This window comes from Monopterus albus, unplaced genomic scaffold (assembly GCF_001952655.1).
Source record: "Monopterus albus unplaced genomic scaffold, M_albus_1.0 scaffold295.1, whole genome shotgun sequence".
In the NCBI taxonomy this organism is placed as follows: domain Eukaryota; kingdom Metazoa; phylum Chordata; class Actinopteri; order Synbranchiformes; family Synbranchidae; genus Monopterus; species Monopterus albus.
The window spans coordinates 178,300-195,824 of NW_018128175.1; the positions used below are offsets into that span (position 1 = coordinate 178,300).

The following is a 17,525-nucleotide window of genomic DNA, read 5'->3' on the forward strand; positions in this document are numbered from 1 at the left end:
ATATACACACACATATATATATATATATATACACACACACACACACAGAAGTCAAACGTCTCAGTGGGGACTGATTTGAAGCACTCATTTGTGTTGTTTGCTTGTGTGTGTGTGGAGTGCACATTCATTTGTGATCCTGAAGCAGAGCATGAACTTTTTTCCTGCCCAGAGTGTACGAGCCTTTGCTCTGCATTTTGTCCTCCTGTGCCTCCATAGCAGAGAACACAGGCCATAGAGAAGAATGAGTTAATGTGTATTTTGAACAATAATGTCTAGTGAAATTAGAGAAACAGCGTAGGAAAACAAAATCTAACTATATTCAAATTATCAAAAGTAAATCACACAACCTGGATGGCCCAACATGCTAGACAGTACAATAGGTATTAGGTAAAATAAGAATATGCATATTTCAGAAATAATCAAGGATAGTTGCCAAAATATTCAAAACTATGGTGAAAGAGGTTTTTTTCAAAAGCTGCTTCACATTTTAAACCAAATTACTGTTTGCACTCAGCATGGGTTACATGCCTGTGTTATTAGTGGTTATTTTAATAGTTGTGCTCTTGTATTTTTGTAATGTTGCCTTTTCCTTTTATTCTGTCAGTCTTAACCCTGTTGTATTTACTGTATTATTAAATGTAACCACTTGCTATTATGTTGACTGTCTGACCTATGAAGGGGTCATGGCTGCTGTCTTTTCTCATTAGCACTACAGCTGCTGCAGTAGTTAGCCAGTCGAATCATGACAATATTTAATGTAATTCCATCTTAAGTTTTGCACCAAGGTGATTGTGGCTGAAAGCAGTAGAGAGAGGCTTTTCTACTCTTCTGTGGAGGCTAGTATACTTGAAAGTTTCTGAATAGTTCCCGCTGATTGTGATGGGGAAACATAGTCTGTGAAAGGCTGTTATGGTGTTTTACCTGCTGCTGAGTATTAAATGCCTGGGAAATTGATCTGCATAATGTTGCACAAGCAATTAAAAGGAGGGAATTAAACTGATTTGTCAAAGAATTACTAGGTACGGTTGTGTTTCTGAGATTTGATATGATATACAGTATAGTTTATAAAAGAGACATTCACATTTGGGCTGCTGCTATTTTATCAGAGTGCAACAGTCGGAGCTGTAATACACAGCTATTGCTGTACATCTCAGAATTACTTTATGTTTTACTGATTATGTGTTTGAGTTTGACTGAACCTTCAAACAGGTTTCACGCACACACAGAGAGAGAGAAAAGAAACTCTGGCACCACAGAAAATAGAACAAAACTGTTCTAACTGTACCTAAAGGAATGAGAGAAGTCTTTTATCATTCTGTGTAAATAGCTGACTGCGAAGGAGAGATTAGACCAATTAGGAGAAATCATCTGGGATTGACATTAAGCGCCTGCACATACAGAGATTATCACAGCTTCTCTGTAGTAAGATTCACAAGCAGATTTGTCTCTGCCTTCATGTTTTAGATTGTTGCTGTCCCTCTGTTTTTGTTTTTCAGATCACCTCATTAACAGTTTAAAAAATGATGCCTGCAAATTTATCATGAGGAGAATTATTTGGGAGTGTTGCTGCACCTACTCGCCCTCCTCCCAACCTCAATTAGGGGAAAACAGACAGACAGACACAGACCTGCTCACCTCCATTCCATTCCTCTAATGAGATCCCAGCATCCCCTCAATAAAAAAAACATTTCTGCAATGATTTCTTCCATTTCTGCTTGTCCATGCAGGGGGCCTACACAGGCTATTGGATGAGCTCCGGCTTCCCACTAATTCATCGGGGGGGTTAACCTTCCTTTTCTGCACACCTTCCATTTTCACTTCTTCTCATTGCCTCATACTTACATCCTCCACCCGCTTTCCTGTCCTCAAATATCTCTCTTGAGACAGATGGATGTAAGTCTGGATATGAATGAAAGAAGACAGAGGGAATGGGCTGACTCATTTTTTCTTCTGCCTGATTCAGATTGTTCTCAGACAGAGTTCTGTATTGTGTGGAGGGAGAGAAAGGAGCAAAGTGAAGCACACAAGGATGGCTGACAAGGGAGATGAGGCAAATATAGTTAAGGGTGAGATAAAAACAGACACGGGGAAGGAATTCTCAGTAGAAGATATTTATAATAGTTACTGATGCAGTGAGAGAAAAAGATCCACTGTCAAACTGGCTGCCTATTAGACTCTGTCCTCCTCTGTATGACTGGATATTATATGAAGTCTGCCAATGCAAAATCTGCAAACACATGATTTGCACACGGAGACAGACTGTGTGACAGACTGGTTAGAGTGGTGATAAGAACATGCCCCACATATAATGATCTATTTAATATATTGTGTGTGGATGTCAGAGGTCAGGGTCAGCTACACAGCTGTGTTCCTAGAGCTGCTTTGGATTCAGTTTGTTGCTCAAGGTCACAATAAAAGAGTCGGTGCTTCAAAGACGATATTGCAGATGGTTCATGTACCTGAGATGGGATCCCAGCAACAGTTTTGGCTACAGCTTGTCAATTCTGGCATTCAACAAAAACATGCTGTATGCTCTCTCCTGGGAAGTCGATATGGCAGCCGTAACTTCAGACACACAACAGAGGCACAGATTGATTGAGAGAAGTAAATTGTATTTTTCTTGAACACTTAAACACAAGCTGCATGTGCTTTTAACAAAAAATAGAGCAGGTGATGAGAGGATACTTGAAAGAAAGAAAACTATCTGAATGCCATTTGTTGTTAATTCAGTATACATTTGATTACCTTTTTACAACACTTGCATTTAGCATAGAAAACACTGTGCTCCGTTTTCCTGTGATCACCCCATCGTGCTTGGTTTCTATTCTTGGTGTGTTTGAAGCTGAAGTGATACTATACTCAGGGTTCAGCCTGAGGTCTAGTAAACCAGGGTTGATGTGGTACACACCCTTGTATCACTGCCAGTGATTTTGTCCACCCACTTTCATCACAGCACTTCATCATATGCTGTATCTGTAGAGATCTGGTCACGTACTGCATACATTTTTATGAGCATCAGCACCCAGATTGACAAACCACTGACAGAGAAGCACAGTAATCGCTGAGGGATTTCCCCATGGCCCCTTTAAGAAAGGCACTCCTTTCCATTAATCTGGTGGCATCTGAATGTGTCAGCTTCATGTCTGAATGAGCACCCTGCTCACTCTGCCGTAGAAGTCACAACGGTAATCTTGCTAGGTTGGACCTAGGAACATTTACTGTACGTACATTTCATGCAGTCCCACTAATGGACAGGCACAAACAAGATTACGATGTACTGACATAGGGCGATCTTATTTATATTGGGCCTACCATTCTCCTCCAATTCAGAGTTTTCTCTAGGTGCCTGTCTGTTGTGTCACTCATGTTTGTCTGCCGTGCTGTAGTAAGAAAACTCTGGCCTCATACATTATAGAATATGTCACTTGACGTACTGTCCATTCTTGATTGTATGGTAAATATTGCGCACGTACTGTAGCTTTCTCTATCACCATCATGGGTATGGCTGAATGAAGCTGCAAGGAACATTAACGTGAAAGTGACTTAGTCGTGTCTGAATGACAGAAAGCCGTTGCTTTAACAGACTGGTTATGCATGTTATACATCTCTTGTCTGAAAAGCCTCAACTACATATGCTCTGTCCTGTCTCCCTCCTGTCCTGTTTGTTTAGCAGTGACTCGTCTTCTCCCTTCCCCAATGTTAACAACCCTATGTGTGTGTTTAATACAACGTGACTGTGTGTGACTGCGAGATAAGGATTGTCTGTTTCATAAACTGACTTCAGTCATCCCACTAAGTAAAGCAGAGATTGCTGATACACCTTGGATGAGAACCTTTTTCCTAAGGCTCATAGCTTCCTCTTACATGCTCAGACACATTCACACAGTCACATGTTTCTGACACTGATTACTGCTGCCTCCTACATGTACACAAACAAACACCTGGTGCAGAAGCCACATTAAACCCATGCAGTGGCATCATCATGCACATCATCCATAGCCCCATTTCTCTCTCACTTTGTGTCCCCTACACTCCCTCTGTCATTAGCTGCTTTATTCCTCGCTTCCAGGGGCTCAGAGAGACACATACATCTGTCTATGCCATCACTTGCTTATAGCTCCACAGAGGAAAATAAAGTAAGCCACTGGTTCTTTTATTTGAGCAACACTTATCTTTCCTTTATCTCTCCTTTAGGGTTGGCACTATGACTTAAATTGCCTATCATAGTACACTGTATGTAATTACATGTTGAAACAGTGATAAATAATGTATTATACTACATTACTACTACTTTTAGCAGGAAATAATGAGATGAAAATGACAAATCAAGGTATTTTTAGTACATTCAATATTGACAATACAACCAAAAATGCTGAAGTACTTCAGTAAAAACTAGGGCTGTAACAGTACACAAAAATCATGGTTTGGTACATGGTTTTAAAGTCATTGGTTCATTCATTTTCATTACAGGAAGGGAAGGATGAAGGAATCTGCATTTGTACTATACTGTTTTTTTGCTTTGCAACAATGATATTCATGTTTACATGGTATAGTTTCAAATGAGTTAGTAAGTTTGAGATGTTGCCAGAAAACATCCCCGATCACCTCTGAACAAGCATATTAAGTTGCGGACTGGAGCACAATAAACACATAAGACGTTTTATCCACTTGTCTGTGTCCATTGTTGTATTTCACCTGGAGGCCAAATCATTCCCAAACAGGTGACTAATGATAACCAAGGGTCTTCTAGCTCTGTCTTCTTGTTTGCATTGGCCGTGACATTAGTCAGCCAGAGGCTTGGCTAAGCTAAGTGTGCTGTGTGCGTTCGTAACACTCTGTCTGCCACTTAACATGTTCTTGCGGGAATGTGGATTTGAAAAAGGGCTCCACTTGCAAAACAGGCCTGCTGTTAACTACTTTAAAAGATGTCATTCGGTGCACATCTGCACTAATCTTTTGTAGTGAAAAGATTCAATACGAACACATGTACCTTTACACCCCTAGTAGAGGCAGCGTAGCAAAATCTACTGTTTGAAAACTCTGTCCTTTAGTTTATTTGGTACACTTAGCTAAAACGTAGTCTAATAATAAACCCAAGACATATTGGCTGATATGTTTGGACCAATGAAGAATGGCATATATACACTTAGTAATTTGCCCCCCCTGCCCCCCGCCGATTTCTAGAAATCTGGGGGTGAAAATATTTCACACTTAAATAGAAACCCAACTGCTGTTCCTGTCATCTTTTTTAACTGTTATCTTTCTACGCTATGCAGTTCATGTTAGCCTATCATCTTCCATCATACATGCAACCATTCCTCTATCAATGGCAGCCTATTCCCTTTTGGCTGTTTTTGACTTGTGTTTATTGACATTCTTAGGACAGTTTTCCCAGATGTCAGTCTGCCTCTAGAAAGCCTATACTTATAGCTTGTCATCATTATTGCTGATGGTCCCTAACAACACAGAATGGAAATCATTTCTCTTTCTCTCTCTCTCCTTGGCATTCTATTTTCTTCTCCCACGGTGTCAGTTTAAGTGTTGAAGTGTAACTGGGTGAGAAGAGGAGAGCTGCAAGGTTGTTGAGAGGAGGTGGAATGGATATGAAAAACTGGGCAGGAGAAAGAATGAAAAGTTGGTTTATGATGCTTGATTTAGGTAGGATGTCTTGATGGTTGGGATGGGGAAACCTTATAAGAAAGTTGGAAAGACTGGTTTTAATGAAGGAAGCAATTGGGAAGTAAAATAAAATAGGCTGTAAAATGGTCAGTGGACAAGAAGTTAGTTGAGGAAGCATCCACCACCAAGATTGCCAATATTGGATGCCTGATGTTGCTTTGGGTTTTTAATATCCATGCCACTTTCTCACTCCAGTGCATTTCTGACAGCTTCTGCCTAGAAGGTCAGCAGCTTATCCTCCCCAGGCAAACTCTTCTGGATTAAGAGCAAACGTTGGCTTGCACACACAGATTTGTCACGACAGAACAAAGAGTTTATTATCGATCTAGCCATCATTGTAATTCCACTTTTTACTCATTGCATTAAATGCAACAAGACATTAATTCCTTAAGGGTGCTCAAAACTTTAAAGGAATATATAGGAATGCTTGATTAGTAAAATGAATGCTCTTGTACTGTAATCAGGTGATGGAGAGGCAAATGTTCAGTGAAGGGAAAATGTTGTGTGCTTTCCTGTCAACAGAAATGGAATTATGTTCAAGTTATATGAGAGGAGACAACTGAAATGTTGATACTGATACTGAACAGAGGCAGTAAGCACTAGCCTGTAGCCATCCAAGTGAACTCCAAAGATCATGATACGGATGTAAGTTCAAATGTAAGCAAACATGAAATGATATGAGGAAATGAAAAAAGAAAATACCTGGCAGAATTTGAAATAATATTTAATTGACTAATTATAGTTCACAATTCAGGAAAATCTTTGTTGTGTAGTGTGTTATCAGTGAACATAACACCAGACAATATTCAGAGCAGGGACAATCAGCAACAGTTGACACCATTACCTGGTTTTATGTTGCTTTGTGTAATATTTTTGTACCATTGTGAGCCCACTACATCACTATCACAAGCAACAGTGATATGTAATGATCCTAGTGGAGAGAGTAAAAACTGTCCTTCCTTTAAAAAAAAAAAAAAAAATGTCCCAATTACAACCCACAGTTAAATATTATAGTTTGGCACTTCTATCCTCTATGATCACATGAGCAAAGGAGGAAGTTAGGAGATGTAGTATAGAGAAGCATAAACCTGGGGTTTGGTACATGACACACCTGGCTTTCCCCCAGGTTCAGGTCTGGTGTCTTGAGTGTTTTTCACCTAACCACGTACTTTTTGTTACTGAACCCTAACCAAGCAGTTTGTGTGACAAAACCTAATGAAACCAATGGTTTTATAACCATGTGCCATGCTTATGACGGTTTCCTTGAGTTCCCATATCCTTACCTTTATGGCTGTTTCCATGACATCGGAAGTCTGTAAAGCTTGCTGATGCGATGAATGTTGTTAACTTTGGCAGAAATTTTGCAATTCTGCCTTCAAATGTAGGAGGCTTTTTCAGGATTCTGTGGATCGAATGAGAAGGAAGGGACAAACAGCTATACTGTATGAGGAGCCTGCAAATTATATACAGTATAGACTGATTATTACAGTATGTTATAATCTGTTGCCTTTAAATGAGTTATCTGATTATTACAGTACGTTATAATCTGTTGCCTTTAAATGAGTTGTTACTAAATGGATAGAGTAAGTATTCAGTGAGATTGGGTACAGTCTGTGTGTGAATTCTACTAAAATCAGCAAAATTTTCCTGCTAAAACAGGCGAATAGAAACCTTTACTTTGTGATCTTGCTTGAGTACTTCACATTTGACTTGCACCAACCTGGCCTTACTTACTTCCTTGAGAAAACTGCATTCCAAATATAGTACACTGGATTTTGGAACTTTTTGGCTACTTTCAAAAAAGAAACACACAATTCACTAATTATTTTGCTTTAAGCAGAAGTGAGGAAAAAAAATCAGACCAGTTCCATTAGACAGGAAAAAAAGAAATTTATCTTTCGCATCCCTCATTACACCTAATATAAAATGATCCCCATTGGCTAATGAATGATTGTGCCTAGCGCACACAAGGCAGCAGTCAGAAAGTTGTCCTCTTTTGCTAATGTGATGGAATATTAGCCTAAAGCCTTTTAGTGAATGTGCTGGGTCTCTCTATAATTGGGTCAACAGAAGCCTACAAGAGTTTGAGAGAAACAGGAATGATATAAAGAGCAGAATGACACAGAGGTGTCCTGCGAGCTAAGTGGTTGCATTTTACTTAAAAACTCCACTCCAATGACAATAGTGGTAGCTTTAATACTTAATGAAAATGTAAAAACAGGTGTGCCTATGTAATTTCTGAGCATCTTCATATGGCAGAGACTGTATTTGGGACAGTAGTGCTAGTTTCAAGTGTTCTGATTTAGGTAATTTATGCAACATAATCCTGGTATGAGAGCAGTCTTAATGAGCGGCAATATTAAATATTGCCTGTCAAATGTGTCACTGTGGGAAAAGCATATTTTCCTTGGGTTGGAGAATTGAATGCAAAACTGTTACTCACCATAAATATGTCTCGGATATTACAGGGATGTGAGCCCCAAGAGGACAGACCCATTACAACCTCCTGTAAAACACAACATATAAGCATGGTGTGTGCACATGATCACAGGCAATTAAGAGCTTGGAGTTTGATTGCAAGAATCATGTCTTACAGCCCCCCTGGGTATAGACCTTGCTGTCTACAGTATGTAGACATGTGTGCCCTGTAAATTATACAGAATGCCATGTGAGAGCTTAGTACACAGTGAACTGTCAGGCCTGTGCCACAGACCAAGGTGGAACTTTGTAGTTGTTAACAATGTGGAGCTAAGATGAAGACAATGCTCATCTGCAAATAATGACCTTAGTTGAGTATTTAGTATGTTTTACTATATATATAGTGGTCCCGTGTTGTATATGGGCCAACTGTAGCAGTAATGTTTATACTTTTTCATTTCCTGCAAAAACCATCAATGTAAAAAATATATGTGCACTCATGACATATATTTGGAAAAAGGCATTCCTTGGATGCAGGTGCATGGCCTCCACATTTCTGGAAGGAAAGACTGCTGTTACAGTCAAGTTCATTGTAGCTGTTGAGTTCATTTAACAGCATCCGCTCCTGCATGACATATGAGATATCCTTGTTGCAAGGCCTGCTGTGTGGGCAAGATTACAGCAGCAAAGTGCAGCCTAATGTGTCAGAGAGACAGTTTAACATCCTATTATGGATACCTGGGTCCTGACAACCAATAAAGCATCTACTGTATATCTAATCTGTCTCCTTGATGCTCTCGATGCTGCTGCCTTCATTCTTTTGTGGATCATTCCATTCTCTTGTGTTTTTGTTCTTTCTGTTTTACATGTGATAGGCTGAGGCTGTGATCTTCTGATTGAGGTCTGTGGGGATCAGGACGTTATCCTGTCAATAGTAGCCAGTGTTTAAACACAGTCTTAAACGTCAGCTACAATAAATGCTGGCATTGCTGTTGTTTTTGTCATTAAGGTCATAACCAATTTATTCAGCATCCACCAGAGCCTGTAGTCTGGTTCCTGTGTATGCCAGTGTATTTTTTCTGGTCACAAGTTGACTTTGTGTCATGTTGAAACTCCAGTCGCATGTGATTTGCAGCTTTCATTCTGTTGCCAGTAGAAACATTGTTTTTTTTAAAGCACTATTTAATCAGGCATGCTGACAAAGAACACTTTCCCAAATGGCACTGGCCTAGTGAAAGTGAGGGACGCTTAAAGACACACATGCCTTAGAGATTCCCAGTACAACCACAGGCACTGGTGGCCCCTGAGCAGTTCAGTAAATGTTTGTTCCTTCCTCATGTGCTGTGACGGTAATAGCTAAAAGACTAACTCAGACAGGGCTACTGACATCACTGCCAAATGATGGTTGTGTGAACTGATAAAGGGTTTTGCCTGGGGATAACTGTTTTAGATGCTATCTGTGTTTTATTTCAATTATAGCAAGGATCACAGAGGCTGCCAGTGTGATAACAAACCAGCTGACGGCTAATCCCCCCCAGGACAGGAAACAACTTGTACAGCAGCTGATGTCATCTAAGGTTAAATGCCCATTGTGATGAGACACTCTTCAAAGGGAGAAGCATCTAGCTCTTGTTCTTCTCCCCTTTCTATCATTAGTGTAAAGAGAAGATAAAGTCTAGTTCATTAAATCCTGACAGGCCTGTGGCTCTAACTATGCCACTGATTATAATCATAGAGTGAAGAATTAAGAAAAGATAGTTATCAGTGTAAGTTTACATATATATGTGTGTGTGATGCTGATGATGCCTTCCCTCAGCCTTGGTAGACATCACAAGACCAGTACTGTGATGTAATCAACCCTTATTGGGAAGAGTTGATAAAAGTGCTAATGTCACTAGATAAAATCTTTAGTCATTGCATTGAAAAAAAAAACAATACAACAAAACTTAGTTCAGCAACATTCCATATAACAGCATAAGTAAATACGAGATATGAGAAAGATATTCCTCTCACAGTTCCTTTTAAAGAGGGAGATGGCGTCTGCTGGATATCACCCCTCCATGCTGTGTTTAGAGGTAATGAATGGCAGCTAATGAACACCACCTCTGCGGCTGACTCCCCTTGATGCCCTTTGCTCAACCAGTTTGCTGGTGGCTGTCTGGGAGATGAGAGGAAGGAGATGAAGGGTGAAGAGGGAAGGAAACAGAAGGAGAAAAGGACACAGCAGGAGGCTGTCACCTTATACGAGTCCAGCGCTGAGGTGGGAGCCCCCTGGTTTCAGCACGGACAGATCAAAGAGAAATGTGTTGCAGAGAGCGGGGGGGCGCTCAGTAAGAGCAACAGGCTTTTGCAGTGCACCTTTCTCCTTCCTTTCCCTAGTTTATGTATGTTATGATACATTTTTTTATGGCTCATGTTCTGTTTTTTATCTCTTTCTTGCAGCCACAGGGACCTGAAGCCAGAGAACCTGTTGCTAGATGAAAAGAACAACATCAGGATAGCAGACTTTGGCATGGCCTCCCTTCAGGTTGGAGACAGTCTGCTGGAAACCAGCTGTGGGTAAGTATTAGAGAAAACACAGAGGCATGATTTCTAATGCTCCGTAGTTTAGAAATGTATAGGATATCATGAATGCCTTTGGGATATTAATAAGTCATAGTTGAGGGTAGGTGGAGTGGTCGGTATGCAACAGAGGGAAATGAAGAGGAAAAGGAACAATGAGCGGGGCTATCAAGCCCCTCTGCTAGGCTCCGTGTTCTCAAAGCCTCCATTATCTTGCGGCGTTGATCTCTTGAGGAGTCGGTTAGTGTCTGTCACAGAGTGTGCTGTCTGGCTACAAGCAGGGCCAGGGCCATGGCCACACATTACTGCTCTCCATCTCCCCATATCTGATGCTGGGTTTTATGATCTTGCAGCCACAATGACACCTGGCTCATCAATCCTACCACTGTAATGAATTTGCTTGCGGGGAAAAGTCACTTTCAGAGTCTTTCGAGTGTGGGTGTTCATGCTGCGCAAGTGTTTTATTTAACCCTGAAGTTTAATTAACAGTGGACAGGGTCATATTTGTCAATAAAAGATGCATGATGATGTTTTTCTTTTAGCTACTGGGGTCATAAACTTAATGACAGCATGGATTAGCAGGAAGATTTCCCACCTAATGAAGTATGTGTGCTTGAAGTGCAAAGGAATAGCTAATAGTAAAACTTGTGGCCTTGATCACTTGTTGTAGGTATAGTTAAAACACATGTAGAACATAGTTTGTGATTTACATGACTTCCATTTCCTTTGGACTTACCTTTGCTCTGTGGTTACTAGGGGTGTGATGAGATCTCATGCCATGAAGACTTGTGATATTAAAACATATTTATTGTCAAGGTGAAAAGCTGTCTTACGATATCAGTAGGCTGCATAAAGGAACCAGAGCAGCAGCAAGCATGACGGAGCGTGAGGTGAAATTAGCACAGATGATCCCCCTGTCACTTTTTTACCTTCAGTTTTGTGGAAAGGAGTTAGAAGGTTACACAACAGCCCTGTGACATCTGTCCCCAGTTCAGACCCGATTCTTTCCAGATTATACCTCCAGATCAGTTACCCACAGTTGCATACATGCAATTCAGCAAACACACATGTGCACACGGTGCTGGTGAGGCTTAGTTCATCCATGACATCTAAGACCCTCAGTTTCGTTGTCTCTCTGTCTGACTCTTTCCGTCTCTGCCTCCTTCCCTCTCCTTCCCACATGCACACTCATTCAGGCATGTGCATGCAGACACACAAGTGTGCAGTTGAAATCGCTGCATAATTTTATTCCTGCAGTAGCACAGTGCCTAAGTTTTTATGACTCATCAGTAGAGATCGGGCCAACCGAGTTCAGTGTGCATAGCTAGAGTATTTGCAAGAAAAATATCCACCACTGAGTCATTCTGCAGTCATGATGAACACACTGAAGTGTTTCTTTTTCCTCAAAAGGCCATCCTTCTAATCCAGGTGCAGTGCATCTGTTTAGTCCCCTGTGGACATGTACAAAGTGCTAAATGCACTTGTTGCAAGAGGGAACACAGAGATGCAGGCATAGACACCACAAACACACCCCCACACAGCGACTGCCACACATAGCTGAGCAAAGTAGTTCTGTTTTCGTTCCACTCTTAGCTCCATCACCATGTCCTGCTCTGCTTGTGTGTGTGTGTGTGTCTCACAGGATTGTGTGAGCACCATTTGTGTTTGTTTGCCAGTGCCCAATAAATGTGAATATGCCATACACTGCATTTGTGGTTGATGATTATTCATGCTCTTCTGAGTGTCCCGTCCCTAAGTGTAGATATGACAGTTTTTAATTAAACACATTTATCTGGCCCCCTCTCACGATGCAGCAGTCTGACACAAATGTATTCCATTTGCCATGGGTAATGAAGCTGAGTGACGATGATACTCACCCCAGGTGGAGTAGGGGGAGCCTTGAAGCACATACATAAATACATGCAAGCATTCAGACATATGGACAACCACATACAAATATATATCCACAAGCACACACACAGCCCACCTCTGTCTCTCTCTGGTTTTACAGTATGCAGTAAGAAGCTGCACAAATATGGTTTGAAAAGATGAATTTCCATGAAGATAAGCTGCATTTCTTAGTTTGTCCTCAGTTTAGACACTTGTGCACTTCACGGTATTTCCACATTCACCCTGTGGCAATGGGCACAAGGAACAACTTGGGGTTCACAACACAGCTAAACTGTATGTTCTCTTGATTTTATGTGATGTTAGAGCTGGTGGACTGAGAGTGAGAATTAGTTTTAGCAAAGACAAGACTGATGTTAAGCCAGTCCAAGCACAGCTGTTCTTCAAAACACTGCATTTTTCAGTCCTGCCAGAGAGAAGTGGCTCTCACAGCTTTCTATTTATCTTTAGTATCTTAGTTTATAATCTTAACTTCTAGTGAGCAAGAGATTTCTTAATTGTAATGTAAATTTTATGAAGTATGGGGTTTCATATGAAGCCAGAACTTTAGTACGGTGAGCTAAGATACATTTAAATGAACATTATTGATAGCTTTAATTAAATGAGGCCATTAAATGCAGGTAAACACAATGGGATCCCTGACAGTAGACACACACTATGACTTGTTTCAGAGGTTATCTCCCATTGTGAGAGATTTATGTTTTGCAAAGTACAGAAAAGTTTGAAGATTACTTATTTTAGCAATGTTCTTCTATGTAGTATAAGAGGAGATCTTAGAATATACTTTAGGTGATATGGCTGACTGGTGTTTTTTTTTTTATGTTCTAATATTGGCAAATTATTTTCAGATCAGACAAAGTTGATGTAATTATATTCCAGGCTTTACCTTCACCCTATGTTTCCCATCAAAAGCCTTTGCAAATAATGAGTTTATATTCATGCTCAGCCCACTGTGGCTCATTTGTCGTGACACTCATGAGGCATAACTACAGCAAATCTCAGGCTTGTTTTTAATTTTTATTTCTGGCTCATCTGTATAATACATTGTGACACTTGCAATCAGGAAGGCCATATTTGCATAGGCTCACATTTGAACTTTCCTCATTGACATGGTGGCAGTGTTTGTTATCAGCCGGTCTTTTGACAGCCTGAGGAAGCTGGGCTGTCAGAGCTGGTATTCATGAGTACACAGGACAACAGCCGAGCTAATGGGCACCATGTTTACAGCCCTCAGATAGACTCTCATTAGAGCCAGATATCCTACTATTAGATAAGACTGAGAGGGGGCAGGAGGTGGATGGACTATGTGAAGTATGGGTGGGGGTATACCGATATCAGATTTGCTTTCTGTATGTTGCCACAAGAGAGACAAAGCAGCATCCTGAAATTAAAAGCTCTGTCATCTCTCAGAAGAAGGTTCTGGGTTCAAACCTACCGGCTGGGGTTTTTCTGTTTGAAGTTGACATGTTCTCCCCTTATCTGTGTGGGTTTTCTCCGAGTACTCCAGCTTCCTCCCACAGTCCAAAGACACACAGGTTAGGTTAATTGGTGACTCTAAATTGCCTGCACATGTGAATATGATTGTGAGTGGTTGTCTGTCTCTATTAGTATTTTTCCATCACAGGAGCTTAACAAGCCTCAACCTTCCAATACCTGTAATTCTGCGGAACTTGAAGGGCTGATATGATCCGTTCCGCTTTGATTTTACACTGCATTTTCCCTGTGTCCATCACTGTTCACGCAAATGCAACAAAATCTGCCAGTAATGGAAGCTGTATGAGCAAATGTGCAGAAATGTGATGTCTTTACTGCTTGCCAGCAGTCATCTGACTGATGTTCCTGTTTTACCTCTAAACCAATGAGCCTATATGTGAAGTTTTACCTGTGAACCAGAATGACTGCATCTTCACACATCGTGACTGTAATGTACTTGAGATGACGCTGATGTTTGACCAGTCACATGCAACAGTCCTGCAAGCACGCTCGCCCTCCTCCTTAAGTACATGGGACTAGATTTAGTACCACCTCCTGAGGGGTGCAGAAATTTAGCTTGGAGAACTCATCATGGAAGCAAGCAGAGAGAACCGGTTCATAAGTTCCTACAGTGGAAAGGACCTGCAGTATGTGTCAGCCCTTTGATAATCTTATCCCCAAATACCCCCACCCACCCCTTTCTGGTGATGTAAGCAATATAGGTAATGGATGGAAAGGAAATTGAAAAACTGTCAAACTACAGGCAAAGCACCACTGTGTATATGCAAAAGCCCTGCCCCTCATCCATAGCCACTTGCTTAAGGAGCAGCCATTGCCGGGTGGCTTCATAAATCTTCATACTATATTGATGTGTCAATCTATCATTGGGTTTACTGTCAGCCCATCCAGGTGTTCTAAAGATTAGTGGGTCTGTTCACAATCCGCTGTAAGAGGATGTCCTTGAGTGAGCAAGCAGGAGGACATCCAGACACCGTCAGGATGTCTAAACTCCCGAAGCGCATCTTGGTCTGTTCACTGAAGACATTTATTGTCTGCCTGAGTTGTTCTTTTCACATCTTAATTCAGCAGACTGTTCAGTGTTTCCTGAGTTGTGATTGTATAACCCTGGATACTTTGCAGTGCAGCAGTAGATATGGGAAAAATCATTAAATAATCAAAGGCTTTTTTTCCCCTTTCTCTTACTGTAATTAATTTATTCACTGCTTGCATTGTTTTTTTTTAACAGATCTCCACACTACGCCTGTCCAGAGGTCATCAGGGTAAGTTATTATATTGTTTCTTCTCTACTAAATTGCTTTTGTAGTCCTCCATCATATTTTAACCAACCCTGACACTGTCCAAACCTGCTAAGAAACTCTTTGTGTCATCAGGGAGAGAAGTATGACGGGAGGAAAGCAGACGTCTGGAGCTGTGGCGTCATTCTTTTTGCCCTGCTGGTGGTGAGTGTCACATTGTTCTTTACTAACCGATGGTGACTGGACTGGCATACCGTTTAAAATTCTCCAGAGAAATGTGGCATATTACAATTTTATGATAAATTGTTTCTTCGCTTTGTCGCCAGTAGTTTGTCTAACCTTTGTACCAGCTATAATGGATCAAAAGTAGAAAGTGAGTCTTGTTAAATGACAGTCATGACTTTGCACTCTGCCTGTTAACTCAAACTTGGCCCTAGTGGAATGAGCCTGGGAGCTTGAAGCTGCCACGGAGCCTCAAACATAAACTCAGAGTTCAGGGAGTTCATAAACAAACATAAACTCAGAGTTCAGGGAGTTAAATCCAAAATCCTCACATTTAGAAGGTCTTACCGGGAAATAGTTGCATAGACAGCCCTCAAGGGTGTCTTACACAACAAGATCAGAAAACAGAAACATCTTTTTATTCATTTTCCGACAATGCTGTATCCATAATCGGCTCCATTCTCCAGCAGCATTATATCTGTGGTTCCCCAGTCATGAAGCCCTGAAGCTTTGTTTCATCAACAGCTGTACTTTAGTTGCTACACACTCCTGCCCCATGAATTACTCATAAAGCCAGACTGAAAGAAGAGAGCCCCAAATAAATAGCAATGCTGACAGGGCAGCATTTGGCCACAGGCCCTGGGTACTTGTCTTTGTTTTTGCCTCTTTCTCCCTCACTCCATCCCTTTCTGTCTCGTGTGTGTGGGCACTTGTGTTAAGGACAGTCTCCCTCATTCTCTTGTGTTGTGTAAACCTGCTGGGTTTTTTAAAATCACTGCCTCCATCGTGACTGCACTTTTCTCTCCTCCAAACAAAAGTTTTTCCATTGTTGCTCTTTTACTGCAGATGAACACTGTCTTTCTTTCTGTTTTTTCCTGTTGCCTGGCTGCAAGATAACCATTTGTCTGATTTTGGGAGACACGCATACTCCCCTGCAGTTAGGCTGCACTCAGATCATCTGTTACACGAGCTCCCCCCCCCTCCATCTCTCCATTTTCAGCCTTTCTTTTTGTCTCTCTCACTCTTTTCCTCTTCCTCTCCTCCATCTTGTCTTCTGGTGGAGGTTGTCATTCATCAAACAGCCACATCTGTGAGATATCAGTTTGCTCCAAAAATGACTGATGAGGGAATGCTAAATGAAAGTCATAAATGAGAAAGCTGGGTAATTATTAGAAAAAGCCCATTTTCAGCTCACTGCTGTTTATTATTTATTTTGCATTGCAGCTGAGGGCAAAATGCTCTAATTATAGAGTTCAACAAGTTGAAAAAGCAAGTCTGTTTTTAAGTCAAGCGAGATTAGGACTCAAATTGTGGTTTTGTTTCTTCTGCTAAGCCTCGTTAGTATTTCATATTTTTCTTTTCAGCCCTTGTTTGGGTGAAGTCTTATTTTCTATTCTGATACTGTCATTCAAAGTGCAGACTGTTCTTCCACCTTTACCATTTCCAAATTCTTTTCTCCTTTTCTCAGCCTCTGCTTCTGTCTCTATTCAGGGAGCACTGCCATTTGATGACGACAACCTGAGGAATCTGCTGGAGAAGGTGAAGTTGGGAGTGTTTCACATGCCACATTTCATCCCTCCAGACTGTCAGAATCTTCTCCGTGGCATGATCGAAGTGGATGCCACCAAAAGACTAACGGTCAGTCCAGTTAAAACTGGATAATGACACAAAATTATGATAATGTTCATATGCTTCTGTGTGCCTTTGGTCTTGCATTGCTTTTCACGGTTTGAGCTCAGCCTCTCAGTTTGAGGGAAATCTTCAAGCACAATATTTTAGATAATAGCTTTCTGGTAAAGCCCAAAATGGAATATTTTCTGAGTTTGATTTTGAAGAGCTTGACGAGGCTGACTAGAAAACAAAACCACATAGCCAGGTTCCCAAGTCTTAATTGTGGAAAGGCTTCCCAAACAAAGGGAGACTGCTACAGCACTAAAGAGGAGGTAGGTATACATATGCAGTACTAATGCCCATGGTGCTTCTGCAGTGCATGGTTGTACTTTTCAG

At 41.0% G+C, this 17,525-nt stretch overlaps 1 protein-coding gene across 9 annotated transcripts in view; it reads left to right on the forward strand.

Moving 5' to 3' along the window:
* Positions 1-17,525, forward strand: part of brsk2a (BR serine/threonine kinase 2a) — a 174,195-nt gene that overhangs the window by 132,143 nt on the left and 24,527 nt on the right. For all 9 annotated transcript variants that reach the window (XM_020623264.1, XM_020623267.1, XM_020623271.1 and 6 more), the window contains 4 exons: positions 10,540-10,656; positions 15,287-15,320; positions 15,432-15,500; positions 17,010-17,156. In XM_020623264.1, the coding sequence (XP_020478920.1) occupies positions 10,540-10,656; positions 15,287-15,320; positions 15,432-15,500; positions 17,010-17,156 (367 nt within the window). The remainder of the gene's footprint in view (positions 1-10,539; positions 10,657-15,286; positions 15,321-15,431; positions 15,501-17,009; positions 17,157-17,525) is intronic.